This window comes from Lasioglossum baleicum, chromosome 11, assembly GCF_051020765.1.
Source record: "Lasioglossum baleicum chromosome 11, iyLasBale1, whole genome shotgun sequence".
NCBI classification, from domain to species: Eukaryota; Metazoa; Arthropoda; class Insecta; order Hymenoptera; family Halictidae; genus Lasioglossum; species Lasioglossum baleicum.
The window spans coordinates 10,062,723-10,090,496 of NC_134939.1; the positions used below are offsets into that span (position 1 = coordinate 10,062,723).

At 37.0% G+C, this 27,774-nt stretch overlaps 5 protein-coding genes across 8 annotated transcripts in view; 2 read left to right on the forward strand and 3 right to left on the reverse strand.

Moving 5' to 3' along the window:
- Ttc30 (tetratricopeptide repeat domain 30) lies at positions 1-4,215 on the reverse strand. The gene is made up of 9 exons (XM_076434078.1): positions 3,847-4,215; positions 3,698-3,763; positions 3,279-3,617; positions 3,076-3,211; positions 2,833-2,997; positions 2,491-2,759; positions 809-1,216; positions 345-729; positions 1-277 (listed from the first exon to the last, which is right to left on the reverse strand). Exons 1-9 carry the CDS (start codon positions 3,910-3,912, stop codon positions 135-137), a joined length of 1,977 nt encoding a protein of 658 aa, XP_076290193.1. The 5' UTR covers positions 3,913-4,215; the 3' UTR covers positions 1-134.
- Positions 1,325-2,508, forward strand: LOC143213801 (zinc finger CCHC domain-containing protein 17). The gene is made up of 2 exons (XM_076434082.1): positions 1,325-1,570; positions 1,675-2,508. The coding sequence occupies exons 1-2, from the start codon at positions 1,454-1,456 to the stop codon at positions 2,344-2,346; spliced, it is 789 nt and encodes a 262-aa protein (XP_076290197.1). The 5' UTR covers positions 1,325-1,453; the 3' UTR covers positions 2,347-2,508.
- Positions 4,216-5,262: 1,047 nt separating the features above from the next.
- Positions 5,263-19,253, forward strand: Hph (HIF prolyl hydroxylase). 2 transcript variants are annotated; one of them, XM_076434079.1, is made up of 5 exons: positions 5,263-5,798; positions 6,290-6,984; positions 15,769-15,888; positions 16,773-16,983; positions 17,676-19,253. In XM_076434079.1, exons 1-5 carry the CDS (start codon positions 5,402-5,404, stop codon positions 17,705-17,707), a joined length of 1,455 nt encoding a protein of 484 aa, XP_076290194.1. In that variant the 5' UTR covers positions 5,263-5,401; the 3' UTR covers positions 17,708-19,253. The 2 variants fall into 2 exon arrangements, with proteins under 2 accessions (XP_076290194.1, XP_076290195.1); XM_076434080.1 differs by lacking the exon at positions 17,676-19,253 and adding an exon at positions 17,242-17,658.
- On the reverse strand, positions 18,507-21,482 carry Dnapol-epsilon58 (DNA polymerase epsilon subunit 2). The gene is made up of 4 exons (XM_076434087.1): positions 21,125-21,482; positions 20,488-21,031; positions 19,715-20,398; positions 18,507-19,628 (listed from the first exon to the last, which is right to left on the reverse strand). The coding sequence occupies exons 1-4, from the start codon at positions 21,190-21,192 to the stop codon at positions 19,350-19,352; spliced, it is 1,575 nt and encodes a 524-aa protein (XP_076290202.1). The 5' UTR covers positions 21,193-21,482; the 3' UTR covers positions 18,507-19,349.
- Positions 21,483-23,591: 2,109 nt separating this feature from the next.
- Positions 23,592-27,774, reverse strand: part of Poxn (paired box pox-neuro) — a 34,137-nt gene continuing 29,954 nt past the window's right edge. Inside the window, exon 6 of one of the 3 annotated variants that reach the window (XM_076433291.1) lies at positions 23,592-27,592. In XM_076433291.1, the coding sequence (XP_076289406.1) occupies positions 27,076-27,592 (517 nt within the window). In that variant the 3' untranslated portion in view covers positions 23,592-27,075. The remainder of the gene's footprint in view (positions 27,593-27,774) is intronic. The other 2 variants (XM_076433290.1, XM_076433289.1) reach the window with 2 other exon arrangements.

The window sequence follows — 27,774 nt, forward strand, 5'->3', positions numbered from 1 at the left end:
ATATCAAAACATTATATTACAAATCATATAGGTATCTTAGAGTTAAAGGTATTGTTTCATTGATTTCTGTACTTTTTAAAATTATTAACATTATTTATTTTTAACGCGTATTTTCGCTATATATAATATATAATTTATGACATTTGAAATCTTAAAAATAGTGCTTTTAAGTATCGCGCTTCGTATACGACTGTTTGTTTCCCTTGCGGAGCCATGGAAAACATATCTTGCATATCAAAGGGCTGTTCCACCACCGTCACGACGTCCCTTCCGTAAACTAAAATTATAGACATGTTTACAATTGTATAACATTGTATTTTCGAACGAAAGAAAAGTACAAATACCTTCGCAGTGCTCCAAGAATTGTATACACTCCTGGAGTGTTGTGTCTTTTAGAACTACCAATTGTTTGGCCAACTGTTCCAAAAGCGAAAGGAAACATCTTTTCGCGTAGAACCAAGTATCGGTTCCTAATCTTTTGTTGTATGGCTCTAAGCTTTTCATCACTCTAGATATACCGAACTCATAATTTCCTTTAGAACAATACAATGTTCCTATAACCAAATTCACAATACACAAATGAAATAATTTTTTATCTTGATCTTCCCGCGAAACCGCTTGTTCTTCTTTTTCTATCTTTTTCATTAGCCCTTCGGCTTCTGCATTTTCAGTTGTCATAATGTAACTCACGCATAAATTAGCGAGTACTATAGCACTTACGTCTAAAATCTGAAATTTTCATAAATTAATAAACAACCGCTTGCAATTACTGCAAGAAGAAAAAGTAAAAAACAAGATGACAACGGACATTATCGTATTTCTTTTTGACAATGGGTTGATAAAATACTGCTGCCTCTTTAAACTTGTTCTTTTGCATAAATAGAGTGTGCGCCACATTTAATTTCCATATATCGTGTTCATTGCAAAATTCCACGCTCTTCCGAAAAATTTTTTCAACCTGCGTATAATTTCCAAGTTCCCAATAAATTTTAGCTTGAGCCATTAAAACGGGTACATATCGCTCCAAAGCTTCCTCATAATCAGTCACAGCTTTTTTAACAGCATTATCATCGTGATTAAGCCTTGCTTCTTGGACCCGCTTTGTAGCTTTTCTTAGAATCTCCATATACTTGTTCCCAAGATCATCGAATTTACGATACGCCTCCTCTGGCGATGTTTGTTGCGTAATTAATGCATCCAAAAAATCGTACAAATACTGAAAAGCAAGTTAACATTTACAATGCTACTATTAGATCGTATATGAATTTTATTTTATTCTTAATTTTTATCACCCCAGAATTTCTATGCTTGTTACAGCCCTGTGCCTAAACAACTAAGGTGATCTTAACCTTTGTGTCATGTTTTCTTGACGCCGATTTATTATTATTGTTTTCATGCAATAAAACAATCGTGTAACTTTCATGCAAGCACATTTTCGTTAAACCTGCTGAAAATGGTAAATTGCAAACTAAATCAAATATTTCTTGGGGAAATCGCATCTGTACAAAATTACGGAGCTTTCATTCGAATTCCTGGCTGTGCATCGCAAGGACTAATTCACAAATCCCAGGTAAAGAAGCAATCTATTCAACAATGTATGTTAAGTAGTAATATTCCCATTTGTATTACAAGTTTACGATATATAAATGATTTTCGTTAACATAACCTTCTTAGGTAAGCACTGCCCGTGTCGACGATGTTGCACAGGTTTTGCAGAAAGGAGAACGAGTCTGGTGCAAAGTTATTTCTATGGCAGATGACGGTAAAATAGGCTTATCTATGAAATATGTGAATCAAGGGAATGGCACTGATTTAGATCCTAATGGGGTAGAGTTACAACGGGACGTTCAAAAGAAAAAAACTATTGGAAAATATGAGCGTAAAGCAATACACTTAGAAGCAGTTCTTAATACGACGTGCACAAAGTGTGGAACTGCTGGACATTTATCTAACGATTGCTTTATGTCTCCCGATGGGAAAAAGTATGACTTGATTCCAGAGATCGAAGAAAAAATTGTTGAACAACAAGTAGTTGACGAAACTGAAAAGGAGAAGAAGCATAAGCACAAGAAAGTAAAGAAAAAACACAAGGTTAAGAAAAGCAAGCAAAGTACAGACAATAGTGAGTCAGATGAGAAAGAAGTAACAAAGAAAAAGAAAAGGAAACATTCTAAAGATCAGAAAAAAAAGAAGAAAAGGAAGTACGATAGTTCCTTTAGCGACGATAGTTATAGCGACAGTTCTTCTAGTCATAATGTGAAAGTTCACAAACGAAAACACTCTGAAAGCTCAGAGAAACGTACAAAAAAATGTAAACACTCGAAAAGTAAATACCCAGATCGATGAGATACAATGCAATTCCTGCAGAATCTAAGACTAATTTGTATGTACCTTTTATAACTCCTTCAATTACGAAAAATATTTTCAATGTGTGATTTGTGACAAATGCACTTATAATACATGTAACATCGCAATAAAAATCATACTTACTGGTGTTAAATATTTAAAGGTCAGGTGTACATTTTCGGCTAAAACATCAGCTGCAAGATCATAGTACTGATATTTACAATACAATAGTAATAAATTAGCGAACGTTTCAGGTGGAAATGGATTTTGTTGTAATAAAAATTGGAGTTTTTCAAACCCTTCGCTTGGCTTTGTATCCATGTTTATCAAAGCTTGATTGTGCAATGTAACAGCATCAAGTTCTTCTTCAGATCTTGGAGGCATATCTGTTAATGCTTCTTTTGCTGCTTCATCTAAACACGCAGAATGAAATTTACTACAGATAGAAGATACATCAAATAATAAACATTTTATGTGTATAATTACAATTTTGCAATTGATACTCTATTGCAGCCTTCAAGTTGAACGCTTCTGTTAATGCTGTTTCATGTAATGTTAATGTATTTCCAACACTACGGACTTCTATACCATCTGTGGTCATTCCGACTCCCAATTCTGGATGCTCTCTTATCCCTTGCTCAATAATATCGGCTAGTATATTATACAATAAATGTTACATTATTTTAATTCATTAAATTGGATTAGTAACAGTAATAGCATGAATTTTACCAATATATTTCAGTGATGCAGCATATTCTTTTAGTCTAAAGTAACAAAGTGCTACATTGTAAGACAAATGAGGTTTAAAACCTGCAATTTGTAATGCATTTGCAAATTTTTTTAGAGCTTGTTCATATTGCTCTTCCTACAATGAAAAAATATATGAAAAACTGCTAAATCCCTTCTAGGAAAATTTCGACCTTTTCGAGTACCTTATATAAAAGACAGCCTAAATTAATTTCCGTATCAATATCATCCACTGGGCACTGATCAACAAGACTTTTTGCAACAACCATATCTTCCTGTCCATATTTTATTGCTGCCTGCAGCTTTTTCACTTTATATTCTAAATTACTATGATTTATAATATTGGAGCATATTGCCCAAGCCTCTTGATACATACATGCTTGGTGCAAAGATTGAGCATGATACAATTTATATAAATTTTCATCTGGGCATAATTGAACTAATTTTTCATAACACTGAGCAGAAGCTAGAAAATCTTGTGTGTAAAAGTAGCAATATGCAAGAAGAGATAGACAGGGCCTTGACTGTAAAATAAATTGTTAACTACATAGAATTGTTTATTAGTAAAAGAAAGATCATATTATTATAACATGATCTTACTTACAGAGTTGTAAGAATCGAGAAGTGTAATTAAGACTTTTATTGTTTCTGTATACCTCTGTTCTTTTATCTGAAAAATAGATGATTACATTTTTTTACTTTTATATACTGCAGTTTCCCCCCTTTAATTTTGGTGATTTAAAAAGAATTTACCATTGTATAAATTGTTTTTGTATATTCTCCATCTTTTATATGCACGTTCTCTATGAAAGTACTCATGTTTTATAAACCACTGTTTTATTTGCAAAGTGCTACGAACATTCCACTGAATTACTATTAGTTTAACTACTGGAGTATCGCGCAATGTTTTGATAAAACCTGCATGTCGTAACCATAGAAACAAATGTTTTCTTCATGAGGAAAGGAAAATATGCAAAACAAATACGGAAAACGTAAAAAGTGTTTCATGATAAACCAGTGTTATTACAAAGAAGACTGTATATATATATCTCGGTTTTAAAATATTTTTAGGAACAGAGAGAGGTTTGAACGCAACCGCTATGTACTTTACCGAAGGGGGACTCCCACGCTCATCGGGATGGTATTTAAATTTTCATTGCGCATGCGTGTGTAAATTGTGCTTCACCACAGCCTACGAACACACATTTTTGTAAATTGTAATGTTTGTTAGATGGAGACATTTTTATCAACAAACTTTCCTACAAAATGATTCTCAAAAATGCGTAGGACTATCGAATTACACACATAAGACGATGAAATTCAGTTTCCAGTAAAAGTCACTTCATGGAACTGTTAATTCAATATAATTTTCAATAAAATTGTATATTAAATTTTTCTGCGCATTCAAACGTTTTCAAATGTTTATAAATAATATCTCTTTTCTGTTTCCTGCAGTGAGTCGTAGTGCTCGTAGAGTATGATAAGATACCATCCATTCGTATTTTAAATTGTTCTCAAGGTCCTACAAATTTAGGAACACGAGCATCAAAGGTTCTAGCAGAAGTTTTGCATCTGGTCAAGTGCTCTGTGACGGAACAATAAAACGTTTGATGACCTAGCGCAAAGGTAATCTAAGACAACTTTCGTTGACTTTTGTGAGGTATATATCGAACGTATCGTATAAGTAAAATCATTCTCTGCGAGTAGCTAGACTAGCTAGAGAAAAAGAAACTATGAACTGCCCCTATCTTGAAGAAGGCGAGCATGCGAGGTAGTAAACGCACACCTATCGGATAGGTTTTCAAAAATCTTGATGAAGTACGATTTGATACAGACCCTTTCAAGAAAGAGAGAGACTTCGAAAACATTTTATACTATTTCTTTGGCAGATATAAGCTTATGGAAGCTTATTGTGCTGTTGAAATTATATAGGTGTGGTAATATGAGTACCAACAACTTTCGCACATGGTTCGAGCGTGTACCAAATTTTAACAGCTTAGAGGAGCCTAGACTTGTACACATATTTATAATGTGTTAGCCGTCTTACTACGTCCGTGCAAGGCTACGTGCAATCGTAATAGGCGGTAATGGATATTGAAGATCGAAGTTTTGATCATCGTTGCGCCAATAGGTGTTTCGCAGATTCGATAATGTATATATAGCATGCAAACCAAGGTTCGCACGTACAAGCGAAGCAGTGCGGTGTCCCGATAGCGCGGTAGTGTCGTACGCAGATTGAGTGCGTGTGTGACTTCCCTGGTTGGAGAAATGTCGTCGGCATTCGTGGCCGCGAAATAAACGGCGAAACATGTCCGGTCCGACAGTCAGTCGTGCGCAGACACTCGGCGGTGATGTTCAAATAGGTGCAACGGTGATCTGTGTCGTTTGTAACAGGACTGACAAGCTTTTGAAGTGTTCGCGGTGTAAGGCCGCCTTCTATTGCACTAAGGAACACCAAAGGCGGGATTGGAAACGTCATAAAGAATTTTGTACAACTCATTCCTCGCAATCGATTCTATCTAATACCGTTTCATCTACGAATCAAAATTCCGTTTCACAATCCGATAAAAAGGAATTCTCCAGCAAAAATCATCAACGGGCGAATGCACCAGTGGTTTCTAACCTAACCGAGAAGCCAGTGTCAGAAACAACGGAGGGATCAAACGCTGCTCCAGAAGTACATCATAACGCGAAACACCTTGGAGGTACATTCAATTCGGTTTTGTTCTTCTCGCATTCCTCGATGAGCTCGTTTGATATTTTTTGTTTAAACGTTGTATATCGTTTCATGCAAAACAAGTGTCTCCCCTTGGAGAAAGGATTAAAGTCGAAAATATGTCTTTCTAATGATACATTATCTCTCGTTCTTGTCAAATTATACTGTTAACGGTCTTTAAATGTAACCACTATGGTTTAGAATGTATACCGCATTGCAAAGACACATACCGTTTACAAATCAAATACATCAACAGTAATAGGTCAATGACAGGAAAATTGTCTCTCTATACATATACATTCTTGCATTCATGTACAGAATTTTTGTACTTGTTAAAGCGTGGTGCTTATCATATAGTTCGACCTCGGTAATCCAAACTCGTATCACATAACAATTTTCCTGATTACTCTCTCTGAGGAGCATAGTATAATATTCTAACAATATGTGAACATTTGTATTTTCAATGACATCTTTTTATAGGAATTACCAAACACACGAAAGAAGCGAAAGAATTGTCAGAGCGTAAGGGAGGTCAAAATCCAAAGAGGAAATCTAAGGGAAAAGGCACTAGCAACAGCAGAGCAGATGGATGGACTTCTCCTATAACATACGAAGGCAGCTCCGAAGATACAATTCTAGGCGCCAGAGCAGAATTGCTAAACCCTGTTCTTGAGAACTCAAGGATTCTAGATAATCTACAGGATAATGAATTAGACATGCCTACACACCATCATAACGGTATGAAGAACTTCCCGGAGGTTCATTTAGCTCGTGAGGAGGAACTATTACCGCCATTCCTTCACAAAAACAGAAATAACTTGGAAGAGTTGCACTTGAATGAGATTTGCAGAAATGTGATTAAGGACATGGACGAATACGGTGTGTGCGTGGTAGACAATTTTTTAGGGGCCGAGAAAGGTCTCGCTGTATTAAATGAAGTTTTAAATATGTACAGTGCTGGATTATTTAAGGATGGACAATTGGTTTCTAATAAAGCAGGTGCAAATGATTTAAAAACAATTCGTGGTGATCAAATAACGTGGTTAGATGGAAAAGAAAAACAATGTCAGAATATTGGAATGCTCATATCCAAAGTTGATGCCATCATTATGCGGGCAAATAAGATGCGAAACAATGGAAAAATGGGAAATTATACAATCAATGGTAGAACAAAGGTAAGCAAAACTACATGAAGACTAGGGGTTCAAATTCCAAGGGGTAAGATTGTTGTTATAATCGAAAGTTTTAAACAAATATTTTTGAAAACACTGCGCGTTTTGTTGTAAACAATTTTTATTCGTAGATAGAACGATAGATATCACCGAGTATTGATTATGCGTAAAATATCAAATAATTGGACGCATAACGAATAAATCTGTTAATTAATTTCTCGAATGTTTTGATAAGGTAAACTTCTTTCAGAAACACAGCTCGCAATATCGAGTACCGCGTACGAAATTAGACCCTCAATTTTAAACGAAAATTTTAAACAGGACATTTTAAATTGCGTTAGCCGAGATGCAAATGGGTGGGCTTCGAAAGTTATTCGGAATTCAACAAATACATTTCTTCCTATATGGTTCTACTTTTACATATTTCGAACGAAACGTTTTCAATTGCGGCAATGTGTACACCATTGTACGTATGTATAGGTACAATTTCGGAAAAGTCATTGTGTTTCAAAACATAACCAGCAAGAGAAATTAAAGAAAATCGTGTGTAGATGAGTCAGAATAATACAAGTTGTTGGTACGATTCGCTGAGGGAAACAGTACATTGTTTTCGGCAATGTTTGCCGTAATCGTATTAGTCATTGTTGAATGCAGCCACGTTTTCCCCCTTTCGTCGTGAGGTTCCGATAAACGATACCGGTGTGGCATCGGCGAAAAAGATCGCCGGGTTTTCGCGTGCGAATATCGACATCCAGCGTTTCGCTGGCTGCGAAACAAGGGGCAAGGTGGGAGGAAAGAAGGTGGTAGGCTGAGAAGGTCAGGATCCCGAAATTGCAACGGTCTTTCGGGGAAGCTCGTCGAGCGAGTAGAGTGGGCAACACACATAGTGCAATCGGTCACGTACGCCGCACTGCTGGCTCGCTGCTTGTTATATCTTTATCTCTTTCGCTGTCACTAACTTTCTCTTTCTTCTGTTATCCCAGAAACCCGTCGGCGTTATGAATGTACATACATATATATACATATGTCTCGATTATACGATCTCGTCTTTTGTAAACACTGCCCTAAGCAGACGGGCACAGGTGATACGAGGCTGTGCGCCGCGGATCCAGATAACAGAATGTCATCGATTAAAAACGGCACGAATACTATGCACATGCACACCTCCAATTATTCCCAAAGTTGTCGAGAGGCTGCTCGAGGAAGTAGCTTGTATGTATAAAGGTTTCGACATTGAGAATTTAAGGTTATCTTCGACTCCTCTTTTTGTCATGGGAATGTCACTTCTGAATCAGACATCGCGAGATAATGCCGTTGAATATTGTCGTTCCCAGGATGCAAAGTGTCGGCTCTAGATTGGTCTGGCAAACTGCGAAACGAATTGTTCGGAAATATAGTTATGATATCGATCGTTCTAAATATCGTTGCTATAAGAACGCGATGGTCGAGAGCAAGGACTCTTATCGAAATGTAAAGTACCAGCATTTTTCCTTCTAGAAATTGAAATACGAAAATACTGATATGATGTCATACGGCTATACATATACAAATACCGATATATTTACCGGTTTCGGGATTGTAACGATTTCGGCATTCATATAGATATTTCGGTACAATGCGCCGTCTTTTTCACTTTATAATTAAAGAAATAACTTGTTTCTAGCACATTATCATTTTTGTTACGCTTCTTTCTATCGATGTACCAATCTTCGAAACTTAATAAGTAGAAGGACATCAATATTTCTAAATTTTTTAGTTACATGTGTTGTATGGTTCTTGAGAGGGTCTCTCATATGCTCATAGGATATACTCCATTCAATAGAAGGTCAATTCATAGAGCATTTTAGACTTGTTGTAGTATCTTTTATCATTGGTGACTCAACCTGTATTTTAAGAATACTCCATTGAGTGCATTCTCCACGCGCCTCTACGGGACGTTGTTTCTTCAGGTTCTTTTCATTTGGTTTACCAAACAGTAGCTTAAAAAAAAAAAATGCTAAATCCGTTCCCCAGTCAAACGAAAAACTCTTTCTCGGAAAATTTATTTCTCGTGTCGATTTTATTGAACTCAATTTATTTTGATAACGCTCAATCAAATAATGTTTGTAGTTGTTATTCGGTGCAATTCATTCCAATGTTTTCATTTAAAAGACTTGCACAAAAATGTAACAAATCAATTTAATTTTTAGCAGTTTCGGAAGCAGTTAAAGCGATTAAGCAATATCTGGAAATTTCGCGTGAAACATATGCACCATTCTTCCGCTTTCGAGCAAATCCTTGGAGACAGCAAGTTGCATCTCCCTGTTTAACCTTGTTGAAGGTGAAAGAATCGACGAGGTGCGATCTATATGTACATATGCATCCGTGCATGTACTTAAATACGTGATGAGAGCGTGCCAATCGTCTGGGGGCGGTCCCGTTTCTGTTCGTCTGTCTCTACGAGGATACTTACCGTTGCCTGTTCTCACTTTCAGACTGTTCCAGAATACCTTTTGAATAATTTGTAATTGTAATGACCCCCCGTGTCAATGGTGTACGGATTGCAAGGTTGTTGAAACGGATGAGTCAGAGCGGGGGGAAGCAATGCTCGGAACATCAAAAAATGGTGTCATCCGTATGACCGTCTAAATCGGTTATACTTCGTTCCAAAAATATAAATTCTCTCTCACATTGTGTGCTTTTTCTTTTAATACTGTCTACTTCAAGCTCATTGATAGGATTTTTAATGACTGCGCAAAATCTGAGAGAAACTTTAGGATCTTTTAAATACTAATCGCAAAGAAGGTGATTAGATTACTCTATTGGAGGTGATCTATTGATTTACGAGTACAACTTTTATTGTTATAGAATAGTTACAAAATCTTTAGCTGTGAGTGATAAATGTTTGAAAACAAAATAACTACTGGTAGATATGTAATACGTTCTTTAGATTGCTGTATTTAATGTTCTGTTGTTGACCTACAGACTTTTACGTTTGCTGTCTCGAAAGTAGATTCATGCATCCGGGATCCTTAGCGATGTAAATATAATTTAAGGCGCCCGTTAATTTCGCAAAGGTGAACATGTTTACCTTGAAGTTCACCTTCCGAGTGACCTCAAGAATTAAAGTCACGTATGCCACACTGCAATCTTCATTTCGGATATTCTAGTGAATCGTACAATATTGAACAAATACTGGACTCGATTATCTGTATACGTATATTTGCTGATCATTTTTCCTGGCAAAGCAGCAAGTAAAATTAATACCAATTCCGCGAAAGATCATTTTTCATAGTGCTCGGTCGTTGTCTTAATCTTTTCGTTAGGTTTATAGCAAATAACACTGACGTTTTACTTATTCATTCTCCAGAACGTTTTCCGCGAATTATTTCGTACTTTCGCGCACAACTTCTGCGTGGGCGCTGTATCGCGAAAACTAAGTTTATGAACAGTTTCTGCGATAACGGAGTTTATAAACAGTGCTTAATTGAACGACGAAAAACACCGCGAGCTCGGTCGGCGATTTGTGGTGTAGAAACGTGTCGCGGTGTTTGAAACGCAGCGAGCGTGTTCTTGCATTTTCCTCGTTGGTTCTATGAACCACGTTTTTCCGAGAAATTGTCACGCGCAACGCTTCCCTGTTATTGTGAGAACATAATGTTTTGTTTTCATGACGATGCAGAGACGTTGTATTTATTTCGTGTCTGCAGTATTTTTTCCACAAATTTCGAAAGTTCGTGGAGCTCCTTGCCAATTATGTCCTTCACTATCGAAAATGTAAGATCGCCTAATCATTTTTACTTCTAGTCTTGACTGACCACGTATTTTACCCGCCGAATTCGAAATTCTTACATCGTTTCTGGCAACGACTCAACTCCACCTTTCTCTTCGACGATCAATAAAATAATACTCTAACTAACCAGAACATTCGTCGCTACACGTAATTAAATGTTGCGAAACGCGTATCTATCGTATGGCTTTATTTATTATACGGTGAAATTAGTCCTGGATTGATGATACAAATATATCTTGGACGTTGTTCAAATATTAAAACAGCTATTCTGACGTAATCGCTGCGTGTCGCTAGTACTGCAAATTTAAATCACAGTTTCTTCCGAATATTCGGTTGGCAGACGTTGTGCAGGAAGTTGGAATTAAAACTGAAAATGTATGCAAGCGAAATGTGGTCTTTTGGAAGCAGTAAAAAATACTGTTTTTAAGAGGAACCGTTATTTCTCCGGTGGTCTCCCGAGGAAGCTAAAAAGGATAACCGTTTTGTGGTGCACTAACCAGACAAATTTCCTGTCGAACTACGCATCATTCTTTCTTTATCGTATGAAAGAAATATGATTCTTTCGCAACTTTCTAAAGATGTGCATGTTTGTCAAATATATGAACATCGTTCAGTCTCGCATTCACAGTCATGCTTAGAAATGTGATATAAGCCGTCGATGACGAATTTCTTCGTCAGAAACCGCACATGTCCCACCAACAGTTAACAGGTTCTCCCACTAGACAGCAATGTGGCCGCCCTCGTTGTGTGCCGGCTGATATTAGCATAGATAACGCACATAACAGGCCCGTATAGTTTCGATAAAAAAGGACAATATGAGGAAAAGTGACCGATAGGTCGATGAGGTCGAGTACTGTTCCCCTACGCCCTACACCTTAGACACGGGAAGCTAGGGGTGGAACTCGCCACTTACAATTCATTAAGATCAATGATTCGTATCACTGTGAATCAAGTTTAAAACCCTAGAAGCCCTTAAAAGTGTCAAAAGTGTCAGGTTCCAATTTTCGCAAATCAATCGTAAATAAATTAATGTACTACTATAATTTTCCGGCCTTGTTATAATGATCATATCTGAACGAGGCCTTGCAGTACACCTGTGCTATACATGTGCGTCAATTAGTGACTTCGTTCGGCGGTCTTTGTGTATATTTTATTGTATACAATTATACTCATCTGCTGCTGCAGTTGACTCAAATAATATTTGTATAAAAATATCGAAAAGGAAAATGTACACGGAAGTTACAATAAACTATTAAAAAATAATTTTAAAAGTTTCTTGCTCTACTCGCATCTAACAAATGCTTTTGACGTGAAACACGTGTCGCAGGATAAGTCATTTCGTTGACCACTATTCATGCATACGAACGAAAGTGTAGCAAGAATATCCGCAATGACTCATGCAATGGTAGTCATCCTTCCATGACGTAAAGGGGTAATTCCTCGTAAAAAAATGAATCGAAAGTGCTGAACAGTTACTGAATATTAGATCAATTTCTGCAAAAACGTGTTTTAAAAATGCGGGTGTACATTGGTATTTGCCAGTAGCAACGGTATGTCATGAACAGACATGTGAACCGATTTAATAGCACGCGTACCTGGCGAATTGAGAAAGATGTTTCTTTCACAGAAATCAATGCTATAACTTTTTCGCTTTCGAGTTTGTGCATGGGGAATTTCTCGACGAGTAACCGCTGCGTGATCATGAAGAGCCCTATTGTTATAAACTCGCTTCTCAGAAAAAAACCTCACTACTCGGAGGATGATTTGATAGAATCTTTGACTTCTTTAAGAGAAGTCGTCTCTTGATGTACTTGCAGTTACATAAATCCTGCGTCACAATCTAATTGGAACAAAAGATAGAAGCTTTCCGTGATTAATTTGCGGGAAATCTAAACGACATCGTCTGTAGTCCTGCTCCTATGTTAAGCGCCACCATTTCATAAACCAATCCCGATTCTGGTTGATCAGTTTTTCACATCGCACAGAGAACGATTTGTTCGCTAAAATATCCACCGAACAAGTTCGCTGTTCTTTTTAAAATTAGATACAGGAGTCTTAAAAACTATGATGATGGTTAGCAAACGTAAGATAAGCTACGGGAGTAAATAAAAAACCACTAAAAAGAGTTAAAAATTCTTATTTACTTTGAGAACAATAGGAGGAAAAATAGAAGTTGTTTTTGATAATTGCGAACTGTTGATGTTTTGATACGAGGAGTGAAGATAAAAGAGCTTCCGCAAGGCCAGTGTAAAAACAGATTTTTGTTATATTAATTCGTTTTAATCCGCGGGTTGTATAAGCTGAACGATAAAGTAACACAATTGCACTGTGCGGTTTTTCCACAAAACTTTTTATCGAGCGAAAAGACGGGATCGCAGACTGACTTTCGGGCTCCGATCTGCGCAACTGTTGAATGTCACAGAGATCGGCGTAACAGTAATTATCGGTCACCTGGCTTTTCCGCGAATGACTTTTCGAGAGGTGACGCATTTTTCAACTGTTCCAGTATTGCGGGTAATCTAGCGCCGACGACTCTCTCGTTATCTCGATAATGTACATACTTTCGGCGGGTTGTGCTCCTTATCTGTAAAACGTGACCGGCTGCACGTAAAAGTGGCTCAATGTCAGGTCTTTTGTCTCCATACTGCACACCACCTACCCTTGTCAATCGAAACTACTTGACCGTTTGGACAATGAACCCTAACACCGAAAAATACGCGAACCAGAAACCGACCTCTACATTTCTGGACAAGTTCCAAACTTCTCGGTTTATCCTTCCTCGAATTGTCAAAAGAACTTCAATAAATATTTCACCGAGCAGTGCTTCTTCATTTCACTATCACCAGTTGAAGTACTTCTGACCGATAGTGTAGTCTATCATATCGAGCGGCATCGCTTAATAAATTCAATCGTCTGGTAAGATAACACGGTTGCAAATTAAAGAAAACAAATCGAAGGACGACCGTGTATCGCAATGAAAAGTTGCGGCGAGAAACCCGGCAGATCTCAATATGCAGTCAACAGAAATTCATATCTTAAGACCTAAAGCTCCAGAGATATTGTTTCTGTTTGTGTATATCTATCGCTATTTTTAATCGGCGTGAAGCGAACGAAAAAATACGTGTAGGTATTTCTACTCTGGGACAATGGGATTTTTCATTAAATTCTTTAAACAGTTTGGCTGTAAAAGTGTTTTTTTGTCAGAGCTCATTTTTAAAAGAATGAGAATTTTAAATGTACATGTACTTTGTTAAACATTATATTTAACTGTTTAGTTTTTGAAGTTCGATATTGTTCGTCCTATCGAACAAAGTTTTTCAGAAAAGTGCGAAAAAATCTGAAATAGCTTGCAGAAAATATTCTGAGACGTGCAGTGACGTGTTTTTATGCAATTACCACGAACGATTCTCTCGACAATTTGCATTGAGAAAAGATTAAAACAGTTAATAGCAAACTAACCGATAGCCGAGACATTCTGTGCTCATAACAATGATTATCTATTGTTATAGCGTGTAAATTGTGATCGGCTGTTTCCTCGCGAGCCGCACAATGGCGAACAATGGCCGCTGGAAAGTCTAAATATCCCGTCTATTAGAATGATGTTTGTCAAAAACTATTTCCAGTCGGACTGTGTCTCAGAAGTTCTATTAAACGCTGTCCCACCTACATCATTTACCTTTTTAACAGAGTGAAAGGCATTCTGTACCGCTGCTAACGAACAGGTAGCGCTGGTATCTCCTTTAGAATGTATTTTTTCTGTAATACAAGATATAGTTTAAGGAGAGTACTGGCAATTTTATATGCTCGGAAATGTATATGAAAGTTTTGATTAGATTAGACTGGCAATTTTAAAGTTCATACTCATATTCACCAGATGCATTCGAAATGATCTTGTAACTTGTATAATCTTGAAAAAGAAACTTTGATTCGATATTTCCAACACGTCCTCGAATTCTTCAACGTTGCTTGTGCAACCGTGTATGTATGTACATATGTATAAAGCGTGTGTCCCATAATACGTGTGCCGAAGATGGATTTAGAACTCCAGTACAATTAAGTACGTGTGAATGTATGCTCTATTTGACCTTCCAAAAACCGTTTTATGTTCTGGCAGCTTGTATTTGCTTACCTTCGGTTGAGATGGTTCAGACGGCTATCTTGCATTTTGATATCATCATTCTGCCCAATGATTTATATTGTCAGTTTCTTATTTTATTTGAATTCGTTAGGTTTTACAATTAGAAACAGGCGGATAGAATGTTAGAAATGTCTTTTGTACAAATATATGTTCAATTCATAAAACGAAAGAGGAAGTCTGGAGTCTGGACGGCGGGGCCTGTTTCCTGGGTGACGTGAGATTCTACACGTTAACAAATGTAGTAGCAAGGTTAGCCTGCTATTCGGGTCAAGGGTACAATGCGATCCCTATTTGTACACCTCCCTCCAGAGACCTTATGCCTTGCGAGTAAGACAGCCCTTTTTGCGCACGTGCGCTCTTTCGGGAATCTTTGTTGGCTGAGCATTTCACTGATCCGGCCGCGCCACGATTCAGAATTATTTATTGTGTGTACCAAGTAATCAACCATATTCGCGTAACAATTATTTCTCGAAAGATCGGCATCTCTCGCTATTATTTATTTAAATATTTTCTATGTTCATGTTACATGAAACGAGTATGTACAGCGTAACACGTGCTTAGCGTTTTGTTCAATGAAACCTGAGTGAGGGACATCACGTACGGTTAGAACACTTTCTATTCCAAGTCCATTGTTTTCATCGGTCGCTACGTCAAATCCATTTACAACTAACACCGTATTTCCGGTTTCATACTTGTTTTCGGTTACGGTCTCTCAAAGTGCAACCGATTTCTTATTTTAGACGTTCGTCTCATTCTTGAACCCTTGAGCCTTGAAACCTCGATAAAATTTTAGCTACCAAAACTTTTCAAAAATTTATGTAAAAAGTATGTTTTCCATTCATAGAACAGCTTTGTAATGCGATACGTTATTTTTCAGGCGATGGTAGCATGCTACCCTGGGCATGGTTCGCATTACGTGAAACATGTGGACAATCCTAATCGAGATGGACGATGCATTACTGCGATCTACTATCTCAATCGAGATTGGGACATCAAGGTACAGATACGTTTTAATCGTCACGGTTCGTTGTAATATTTCGTGAAAGTTGCATTAAAATCTTTCATTCCGGAATTCGTGCAGAGCATCGCGTTATATATGATATAATGTTTATTCTAAAACAAAATCTTGTTAAAAAACAGAAACAATTAAATTAATCAAAGAGTTCATCATTTTATATTCTAATATTCCAACTTTTTGAAAGGGCAATATTTATGGAATTTGATGAATTAAAATAATTAGATCGTATTTTCGGACGCGAAGACAGAATATTTGTATAATTGTAACAGTGAGCTAGTATTTGGTCGTCCCACGTGTAGCCAGGTTCTCAAACGGTTGAATTGCCATAGCCACGATACGTGAAAAGGACGAGCGAAATATCAAGGGCGTTTAGAGCCTACGTGCGTTGCACCATGTAACACCTCTATCGCGCATATGCACCGGAAGACCGAGTTGAGCAATGTTTACATTGACTACAAGAAAAATATACGCTACCCTCTATCAGCAGAAAAGAAAGAACTGTCCACTCTCTTTCTCTCTTTAAGTCTTCCCTAATTTAATTTTAATTAGACACCAAAATATCTACTCCAATTGCAAATCATTAAATTTTACATTCTCAAATTTCCTTCAGTGTGAAATGCGTTAAAAATGCAGTTTAACCATCACAGATAAAAAAAATGTATGTTAAAAAATTGTTACGACCATTCTATTGCTCTTGTGATTTTTCAAAAATTGTTACAACCATTCTACTGCTATTTTATACAGAAATACCACAATAGCGTGCACACAATCTTGTTCGTTTGACTCTTCAGACATGCTGCATCTATTTTTGATAGAAAGATCGCGTTTCCGACTGACAATAACTATGCTTCTCGTGATTATAGAGAAATGGCGGCCTCCTGAGGATATTTCCAGAAGGCTGGCGCGATCAAGTTGCAGACATCGAGCCTCTTTTCGATAGGATACTTTTCTTCTGGTCGGACAGGAGAAATCCGCACGAAGTACAGCCAGCATTCAAAACCAGATACGCGATCACTCTGTGGTACTTCGACGCTGAAGAGAGGAATCAAGCTTGCCGAAGATATCAAAGAGAAAGTGGGTATATTAGTTGTAATCTGTATGCTTCTTCCATTTTAAAAGAAGAGATTTTTCATGAGAAATTTTTTTCGAATTTCGGAGCCTAAGACAGCAAAAATGGTTTTACTTCATTCATGATTATATTAAACTAAAATTATTTAAGAAAAACAGATAACGATTAAAAGGTGGAAGAACCGCAGAAGGTCACGTCTCTGACTGTGATTTACATAAACCATGACTCATATTCCTACTTTATGTTCAAATGTTTGTTTTTAGAGTTACATACAGAAAAAGAGTGGCAGACGTAATTTATAGATTGACTCTTCGATGACCTTCGGCATGAGGCTGCTTTCTTTATAGCTATACTTTAAAAGCATCATTTGATATTATTGTCGAATCATTCAATTATACAAAACATTCCCACTGCATAAATGTTTTACGCAACATGTATGGAGATTAAAAATCATTTTGTGAGAGATCAACTTCTTTGGAAACTGAAGACTATAGAAAGCCAAACGTAATCAAAAAATCTTAAATACATGAAAAAGTATTAATAATCTATGAGTATCAAAATCCATATCAATTATTGTTGCTGAAATTAAGTTCATCTCAGACTTCACATTAAAAAAATCAAAATGGATGATTCTATTAATATCAGCTAATAAATTAAAGATCCTAATGAAATAAATATCTCTTCATCTGATTTTCAGGAGAGCTGCACGCTAAGAAAGAGAATTCGTGAGACATGGAGTGTGAGAGACTGTCAGACCATCCGTCGACTGAAATTGTAACTCTATTAGCTAAACTTATACACGTGTATATAGCTAAACAAAGAAAGCACTGGTACATAAAATTATTATGTATTATTATGTATTAAGATATAGTCGAATATACAGGAGTTACTGACATTGGAGTTACAGAAAAAGAAAAAAAGATTTTCAAGAATGTGCAATAGTTGCAAGCGCGTTCTTTTCTTTTTGTTTTTTTTTATATATGCGGCACTGTAATATATTCAAACGTGGGGTAAGTGCGCAATAGCTCTTACAATTCTCAATTTATAAATACAATTCTTAACTCCGTTCTTTCTAACAATTAATGCTCACACTCTAACCGAATGTCTCAAGAGTAAAACTTTTAGTATTTGCTTGCCATTCGATTAAAAGTTTGTTCGTTATCGACATCGATACTTAGCTTTTAATAGTCGGAGTACGATCAATTCTTACGGCGATTTGTGATTCGTACATTTGCTGAAATAGTGTACAGAGAAATTAATGTGTGTATGCGTGTACATGCGTAGTACGAGGGAGAAAGAGAGAGAGAGAGAGTGAGAGAGAGAAATAGCCACACCGTGTGAATGTAGAGAGAAAGCGCAAGCGAGCGATCTGAATAATAAAATAATGTTTGTATGTGTAAAATTTTCTAAAATTACATCTTAATTATTATATTTAAAAAAAAAAGAAAAAAGAAGAAACTTTTCCCTTATCCTGTGTATAGTTAGTGCTATTAATAACAGTTCAGCATGTTATTAATATAAAATTGCGAAATTCTTACGATTTTATTATTACTTCTTATATATATTACATATTGTTCTTGCAAGTTACAATCCTTCTACTGATGTTTGATTGAATGGCCAGTAATTGACTTATGCTTCCAGTGTCGAGAATTGAGATATGTTGGGGCCCAGTCTGTACCTGTAATATTGTTATGTACATTGCGAAAAGGTAGAAACACTGTGTTTACTATTGTATTGTATCTATTTATATAAATCGAATAAGTATATAAAAACGGAAAAAAATAAACACGTACTTCCTGTGTCCCAGATAGAAAGTCTGATATACAAACTTTGTTAGTCAATCTGAATAAGGGAGGAAGGATGGAGAAGAAAGAGAGGAAGAGAGAGAGAGAGAGAGAGAGAGAGAGAGAGAGAGAGAGCACGTGTGTGTGTGAGTGCGTGTGCATGAGAAATAGAGATAAGCAGGGAGTGTTGAATTTTTCTAAGGTGTATTATGTTGATAATATTAAACTTACTCAATCGCAAGAATATGTGATTAATAAGTTATTCTTCGATTCTGTTTCATTGTATTATTGGACACAGAGGACCAATATCTAGTATCCTCATCAAGAGATTAAGTTATTTCGATGGATGAACTTAATTTAATGTGCTCTTATGTTTAATATTGAAGATTGTTGTGAAATAAGTTATGAACTGACAACGCATTTTTTGAAGTATTGTAAAACTGATGAGAATTGTGATGTGAAAATAAACATTTTACAAAATCGGCATCCAATTGTTTAAGGAAAAGCAAATGTATTGTCAATTCCAATTATTGGGTATTATTGACGAAAGTCTGTATTTTATTTATTTATAAATGTACGCACTACTCTTAATTAACACCGTCTAGGTCTTTCGGGATAGCACAATGTTCAACTACATCCAAAGCTGGAACATATACTTTGAATGAATGATCATTTTTTGGAAATAGTCCAGGATTAATAATATGGCAGTCGGAGTAGACGGTATCGTATGCTTCAAATTTATCTGCAGCCACGATTACATCCGGAGTTGGATATAATTGTAGAGCGTGATCGTATTTCCAGTATACTGGGATCACGGAAAGACTTAAAGGAGTCAAATGTGACTGGCAAATAATTGATTTGGCATACTAGAAAAATGATAAAAAGAAATAATTAAGCAGAACAAATTGTGAGTTATGAGTATAAACAAAAACATTAATTTAAGTAAACCTACGTGATCATAAATATTTCCTTCTCGTGGAAACTGTAGAGTATTTCTACACATTTTTGTTAAAATGTCCTCTCTTAACACTACGATTTCTTTTGTACAGTATTGAATTCTACATGGATTTGAAGCGAATATTGCACCAGGTATGATTTTCCTGAACTCTTCAGTAATATGTCTTGGAAGTGGAGATCTTGGCAAAATTTTTGGTGATCCCACATCGTCCGGTGCTGGTACAAAAATAAATTTCGAAGATTCTTTTATATCCGGATATTGCATTATTATATCAGCTAGATTTTTCAGTCCTTCTTTCAATTTTTGTGTACTGGTTATATTCGCTGGGAAGCTCAAGAAATGTCCACACAGTACGAAAGCAATGGGTGGATATTCAGAATATCCTTCCAACATAGTTCTAAATTTATGTAAAACAGTTACATCATCTAGCCACATTTCAGATAGGAAAATAATCATTCCATCTTTGTTACTTTCTTCGTAACTTTTCAATTTTTCTGATAGCTTCAAAGAAAGATTATGCGAGCCTCCAAATATATTGGAATCACCAAAGTCTGCTCGTGCATTGCTAGATGATTCAGCAGGTGGAAAACCTATGTCTTCTACAAATAGCATACCATCCTTGTATTCTCCACCGGCTATTACTATAGATGCTTCCATAATTAAACCATCCTGAAAATTGTATTTACATGTTAAGGAAGACAATTTTTAGAAATATTGTTGTCACACGAATATTAATACAAGTTCATTTTCTCTATGATAAAGGATATTGCTTTTCTCAAATCCACTTTAATCGTTCCGCCTGTATCTTCTAAATAGTATTGGCCTTCTGTTAATTGTGTTAGAAGACCCATTACATAAACATTCCCTTTTTTACTCTCGCTTAATAAATATTCAATCGGTACCAATTCTATCCATGTTTCTTTTTTTTCACCAAGTTTAGGGGGAGTAAATAATTCATGCCTCAAAGTCCTATACCAGAGTAACTCAAAACGATCTTTAAATATGGTTGGCTTATACGGAGCTTCAGCAAATAAGTCTGGGGTCACGGGTGATAGAACAAACTTCTTTCTGCTTAAGTCATGTTTAATTTTTGGTATTTCAAATGCATCTATGACACTTAAAACTGTTTCAGTATCTTTCAATGTATCAGGCCTTATGCATTCTTCTATCGCTAATTTCAGACTTTCCACTGTAACATGAGGGTCGCTTAAATTCTGCGACAAGACTTTCTCCACAATCTGCGTTAGCCAACTTTTATGCTCATTTTCATCGACATTCAGCAATTCTTTAGCAAGTGAAACACTGAGTTTTCTAAATGAAACAAAATATGTTAATCGTATGTATTGTTACACAATATGGAAGTTTGTTTCATACATTGATCTAAATACATAAAAAGAATTATACCTTGAAAGTGCAAGACCATACAGGGAAAAAGTGCTCTGCACAGATTTCACTAATCTTTCATCAGCCATTATTTTAAACTAATATTCAGAAGGCCCTGTGGCAGCGCTGGTAGGGTCCCCGACTACTTTATTCCGACTAAATAGTAGCGTTAGTATAAGTAATATTCATATTACAAATGTTTATACACCGCTCGTGTTAAAATAAAAAATAAACGGTTTCATTGATAACAGTTCAAGATTAAAAATTCATCATTATTTACAATCACTTCTTTGACAGCTGTTTACATATGCACAGACAGTGCAATAACAATAACAGATTTTCCCTGATTTTCCCGCCTTTTAACACCATTGAGCATGTAAATACGATAGTTGTCCATAAAGATGATTTTTGTAGTCCACTTCTGTACCGTCGGTAACATTATCAGCAGACGGCAACACAGACGAGATATACATAGGAATAGACCTGACACCTAATCACCGACGAGATACTATTAATAGTATCTCGTCGGTGGTATCTCGTCGGTGACCTAATGCATTTTGGTGTCCGTCGGTATCGGTGCGCTAACGCCCCATTTCCGTCGGTATCGGTGTGCTAACGCCCCGTTACCATTCAGTGTCAACACCCAATGTTACCGATAGAACACAATTTTTTTTTTTTTTCTTGTAGAGTCATTTTTCAAGTACGCAATAACATTAGCCCGCATAAAATTTAACAGATTCTTTTAGTTAGGATTTTCAGGAAATTAAGGTTCCCTGTTCATTGCTCGAATCCTCTCGCGTGTCTAGATGCAACTCGGGAGGGTGAGAGCAACGGGCACGTGGAATATTGTTTTATAATCGTACGTGTGGCGACTTACAATGCGAAGAATTGGCATTGTTCAATTCGAAATATTAAATCGGTTTAATGTAGACGTTTTCCAATATGCAAGTGTTGCGATAAATGAATTGCCCCACTGCACCCTGACAAGACTGCCGCTTCTACATATACTATACATAGTATAGAAGATTAGGGGTTCGGACGGGTAGGCTTGCAATTAGGCTCTTCTTGCTATTCATTTGTAAAGTAGAACTTTCGACCACTGTCAAATGTGTATCAGAAAGAGTATAAAAATTTATACGGGCTTTTCTTTGTATTTCGCAATTGCGTATTTTTGTAATTTTCCGTCGGGTGGGACGATAAAGAAATGCTCAGTGTGTGGGAGGGTTTCACTCGCAACAACCTCTACGAGGTGTGACCTGGGCAATCGGTATGATTCTCGATTTATAATATTTTGTTTCGTAGAGACAACACCAATTGCTCTATAAAGTATTAAAAATCAACAATCACATCGAGCTAATGCTGCAAAAATAGAACAATTTTTCGGTATCATTTTAAAGTTTTTCTTTTAGACCTTATGGTTCTATTGTATTTCGTAGTTAAAAAATTTTATCGAGTCAATATTGTTCAAGCTGACAGTGGGATTCTATTGTTTTTTCCATGTGACCTTGTGTTCCTTTTGAATCAAAGTGTCCCTACGATAAAGTACCACCTTTAATTCGAGTCGTCAAACGTTTAAACAATCCTACGGGAAAACATTCTAAGATCCAGAAATTCCTTTTAAATTCTCGCGAATTTTGTCTGTTAAGATTTTATGGTCGACCATCTCATCGATCATCTTATCTTATCCATCGACCATCAGTTAGTTTTTCAGTTTTCTTTTTTAGAAAAATAATTCGGAGTACAAAGGGTTAAGATATAGGCAAATATAGGTCCGAGAACCGATATGAGGATCGGTATCCACTGTATGAATAACATTTTGCAATGTCGCCATCGTGTGCTAATTGTGTTCTTATCTCTTGCTAACACTACGATACGGAATAAGTTACACTCGCTTCTTTCATAGTGCACAATCGTAATGCTACGAAGCCGGCATGCGTAAACCTGCTTTTACGCTCGCGATGTCGGGGAGGATACCTCGATTGGAGGATAAATGCACCACCTCGGATAAATCGTCGGACGTCGCGGCCTTAGCGTTTTATAGTGCATTAATTAGTCCGCGATGAGGAGGTGGATAAAAAGTTTTTACAACGTTGTAAATGCAAACGGTGGGCCTTACGCTCGTGCCGCGAGAATCCGCTATTTAATTCCCTCTTCGTTTTAACACCGACCGACGACGTTTCGATGCGCGCATTACAAGATGTGTGCTAGCGATGGCACAAAGTGCATCGCAAACCTGTGGCGTTGGACAGAAAAATGTCTCATCTGTACAATTAAAAAATTCATGAGCGAAGAATCACACGAAACGGGGCAGGGAACGTATTTCAACACTATTTACTTGTTGCAACTACCATGTAACTATCTTTTCTTAAGAGTTTCATCAAACGTTGCATGAATATTCTCTGATTTGTCGGCCGTAACAAATACGCGGTCATGGAAAATTTTGAATCAGCGTTTTCGGGTAAAAAATTCAACATTTTTTGTGCCTGTGTAGAAGTTGATCCCATCGCTAGTGCACAGACACGCGTGTCACACGTGGACCACAAACCGTTTATGGCGTTACCAGGTTCGAACGCGGCGGTGTTCCCCACTGCCGAGGCGTGCTTTATTACCATCGCTTTATTAGGCTTTCGTTTAATTGCCTCGGATTAGCGGCCGAGCTTGGCATACTTTCATCCCGAGTTACGAGCTAATCGTGCTTTCTAACGAGCGTGGCCCTTGTTTTAATGCGTCTCGGCGATCTTTTTCTCCGTTAGATTTAACCATTTTATGATGCGGCGTTTCAGCCATCTTTTCTTGCTTGGGCTCAATCGGAACCAACGATTATCTAATATTCCAACAATTTTAGTAATAACAGTTTACAATCCGTATACTGGCTGCGCACCAATGAAATATTTGTTTTTACTAGACTGCGGATTATATGCATTCGAAAAAGATTTGAGACTATCGATGTATGTACTACCATCAACGTTCCAAAATTATTAAAGGAAGAAACGAATTTTGATTTGGTTCCAATAACTTGCAATTGATACAGAATATTTTTATTTTACATAGAGATCCGCAGTTTTGCTATTAACTATTAAGGTCGAAACCGTATGGATTGCTGAAGGGATGAAAAATAACCATTTTGTGGAGCGTTTGGAAAATATTTTTGCAGGATGTTCACAAGGACCTCGTGTTGAAGCTATGGCGAAGATTTATTCGAACTCAGACGGGATAATCACAAACAAATTGGAATCAAAACCCCGTTTTACAGAAGATCAGAAAATAGAGATTCGGTTCTTCTTGAACAACTTTTAGCTAACTAGAATTAGTCAACCACTTCGTAGACCTAAAGCAGTTCTGTCTCGTTCAACTACCACCAATCGGCCTGCCACAAAAATGATTTCTTGTTACGTCAAGTGTGCAATGGGTTATAGATGATGGATTATCTTGGTAGAATCATTTGATTACTCTACTTGGAGTAATACGTAACGCGTCAGCATATTCGAATACAAAATACAAAAAGTAAAGTTCTACACTGTCACATTTATTTCAGTATATTCAACTGGCGCACATTTAAACGGCAATCACAAAGCGAATATTGTGAGTAATGACGGCAGAAGTTGTCCGCAAAGTTTACGCAGAAATTAAAATTAAGAAATGTTGGGGTCACTTTATAACTATAGCTCTCCCTTTTCAATGGTGTGTCAAACTAGATTGATTGACGTAGCTGTCCACTGATCCTTTTTAAACGTACTTTTATTTCTATGAAGTATAACATCGTTCGCGAAATTATTAAACGAAAGTACGCTGATCACAAATTATAATTACGATTTACAAAATTATATTGTACACGTCGAGGTATCGGGATATTTGATTCCGTTCGGATCGTATCATACAAATCTTTTAATTGTATAATGCATGTTACACTAAGGAGAAATAGTTTTACCATATATGCAGTTCGTATCTTTTTATACTGTTAGATATATTTGAAAACCGTAAACAAGAATGTGATCAAAGTGCAATTAACATTGTAATCGTCGGGAGAATTGTGATAATTCTCCGAACCGTTCTAACGAAAACAAAGATATGGCACTCAAGTTCAGATTTATTCTTGAATTACCATTGATCTTTCAAAAACATACGAAGAATAAATAAATAAAAGATAGCGTTCCTCCGGGATTACTAGCCATTCTACTTTATTGGAGCGTCAATGTTCCTGCGACCTAACGAAATTAAATATGTATCGTACATTAAATAGAATAATATGGCGTTGTTCCTTTCGCAAAACGAAATGATACAGCATACAACACATGGAAAATCTAATATACAACGCAGGGAAATCGTATATCTTCCGGAAACCATCCAACTCGCAAAATATCTACGTTATCGAATATGCTTTATCGTACATTATCATCGTGTCGTTTATGGGTACACATTTAATGACTTCTCGTGTCAATGATAGAGCGTCGAGGAATATCGAGCAACGGAAACAATAATTTAGTCATAAATTAGCTTAACAGACTTACGCGTGTAACCTACAATATTACAGTCGAATATGTATGTTTGACGATTGATGCTAATCGTTACGCCTAATCGACGCGTTTCCGCATCGTTTCTCGCCAAGATGGCGGCAATCGAACGTATCAGGACATCGACAAAGCCGTACTAATTATATTCTCGGTTGTAAAGTGACCTTATAAATACGGAACCATTACGTTCTCTGTTTTTGGTAAATTATGTTACACTTCTACTTTAAAACGTCACGTTCGTCGCTTCAAATTGATCGACACGGGGCCTACCGTCGTCGAATGCAACTACAATCTTTCGGATAATTTGATTTTTGTGAAGAACAAAATCGTAGAATTCTAGTTTAACAGAACAAGCAGAAGATTTGCGGTAGATTGAAAATACTTTGAAATAAATTAGGCTCTCTTAAGTACTCGTTCCGACGAACTTAAACGATCGAAGACACTAAATGCGGTAATATTCCTCAGCATTCGAAAATACTGTTCATCGATTCTCCTGCTGTATAAAACCGGACAATTTATATTTGATTTTTCTGACCGTTCGATATCTTTGTGTTGTCGATTCAAAATTATTTATTTTTAAATTTACAAATACCAATTCTTTGCAATTTAACTTTTTTATCAAGACTCATTTTACGGTATTGTTTTCCGTTTGTACACAATATCACTTCACAAGCGACATGGAAAAATACATTGTCAAATAACATCAAAGAATGAAATTATATAATGAAGTATCGAGCCATGTACATCAAATATAAACCTTCGTCGTTTCTTTTCAATACTCTATTAGCCTTTGAGATCATACTAGATTGAGTAATAAGTTCAATTATTTGCTGTCCTGCGAGTTCCATTAAAGTTTTAACAAAACAAAGATCCCCTTAAAAATTAAACTCTTTTCTATTCTATGCTTCGCAGCCTAGAAACAGCCCGGAAATAGCCAACTATCAAACTCTTTTCCCCAACAGTAATTTAATGATTATTATTAGACTGCGGGTTATAGTTACGACAAAAATGAGTAGATGAAAGTGCAGAACAGTATAAGTGTTTGAAGAACGTAAAAAAATACTATTTCACTTCTTCCAACTCGTTAAAATCATGAAGAAGAGAATGTTGACTTGAAGAGAATGCTGACAATTTTTATTACACATAAAAATCCACAGTCTAATCATTACTATGAACGTTTCTATTTCGCAACAACAGCAGCTGGGTCATCCCAGTCCAAAGAACTGCCTCAAACAATAGATTCTCGAGTACCAACTGCTTATTCCCCAGAATCGTTACTCAATCTAATACAACACTAAACGTCTCCTCCGTGTCCTGGGCTCCATAATTACCCTTCCAAGGAGTTCCCACGTTGTGTAAACGTCCGCGACATCCTCGAAGACTCGTCCGAAGGCGGACAACCGACTTAGCCTCTATCGCTAGACTATTACAGTATCTCCGATCAGTATCGTCGCCGATTCCTCAGATCTCTTTGCTGAGGACGACTCCGCAGGGTTGCACCACCCCGATGTTCGTCAGCTTCGGCCTCTTTGAGCCGGTCTTGCTCTCGTCCTTCTTCAACAACTCTTCTATAGAGTACGGGTTCCTCTTTCGCTGAGGTTGCGCCGGCCTTCCTTCAGCCGCCGCTTCTTTGGCCATCGAGTTCTGCTCGTTTCCGGTCTCCGCGATCCTCGGCGAGGGTGTCTTCTGGTTCTCGCTGCCGATCGGCGGCGGGCTTTGTCCGTTCTCCAAACTTCCGGACAAACCGGAAGTACTGTGTCTCACGAAGGCGCTGCGGTCGCTGCCGATCTTCTGACCCAGCTCCAAAATGGTCGGCGAGTTCTGGAACGGTTTGTAGTGGTCCTGGGACTCCGTGTTCTCGTCCAGGTCGCTCTTGTCCAGCGAATCGTCGCTGCCAGTCATCGAACTGGAACTGGACTTCAGCTCCACCTGACCTGCCCCGCCATTTTGTTCTGACAGACGCTCCACGTCTAACGATCTGCAAACAGTGTTTCGCTTTTCTCAATCGCTGTGTTTATAATTGTATTTTCGATGTGTTTATATTTCCTGTTATTTGCTCCATATTCATTTATTTATTCATATTACATCGTACGTAATTTCTGTGGTTGTCAGGAATATTGTCGTATTTAAAGTTTTAATCACTAATGCTTTGACATAGGG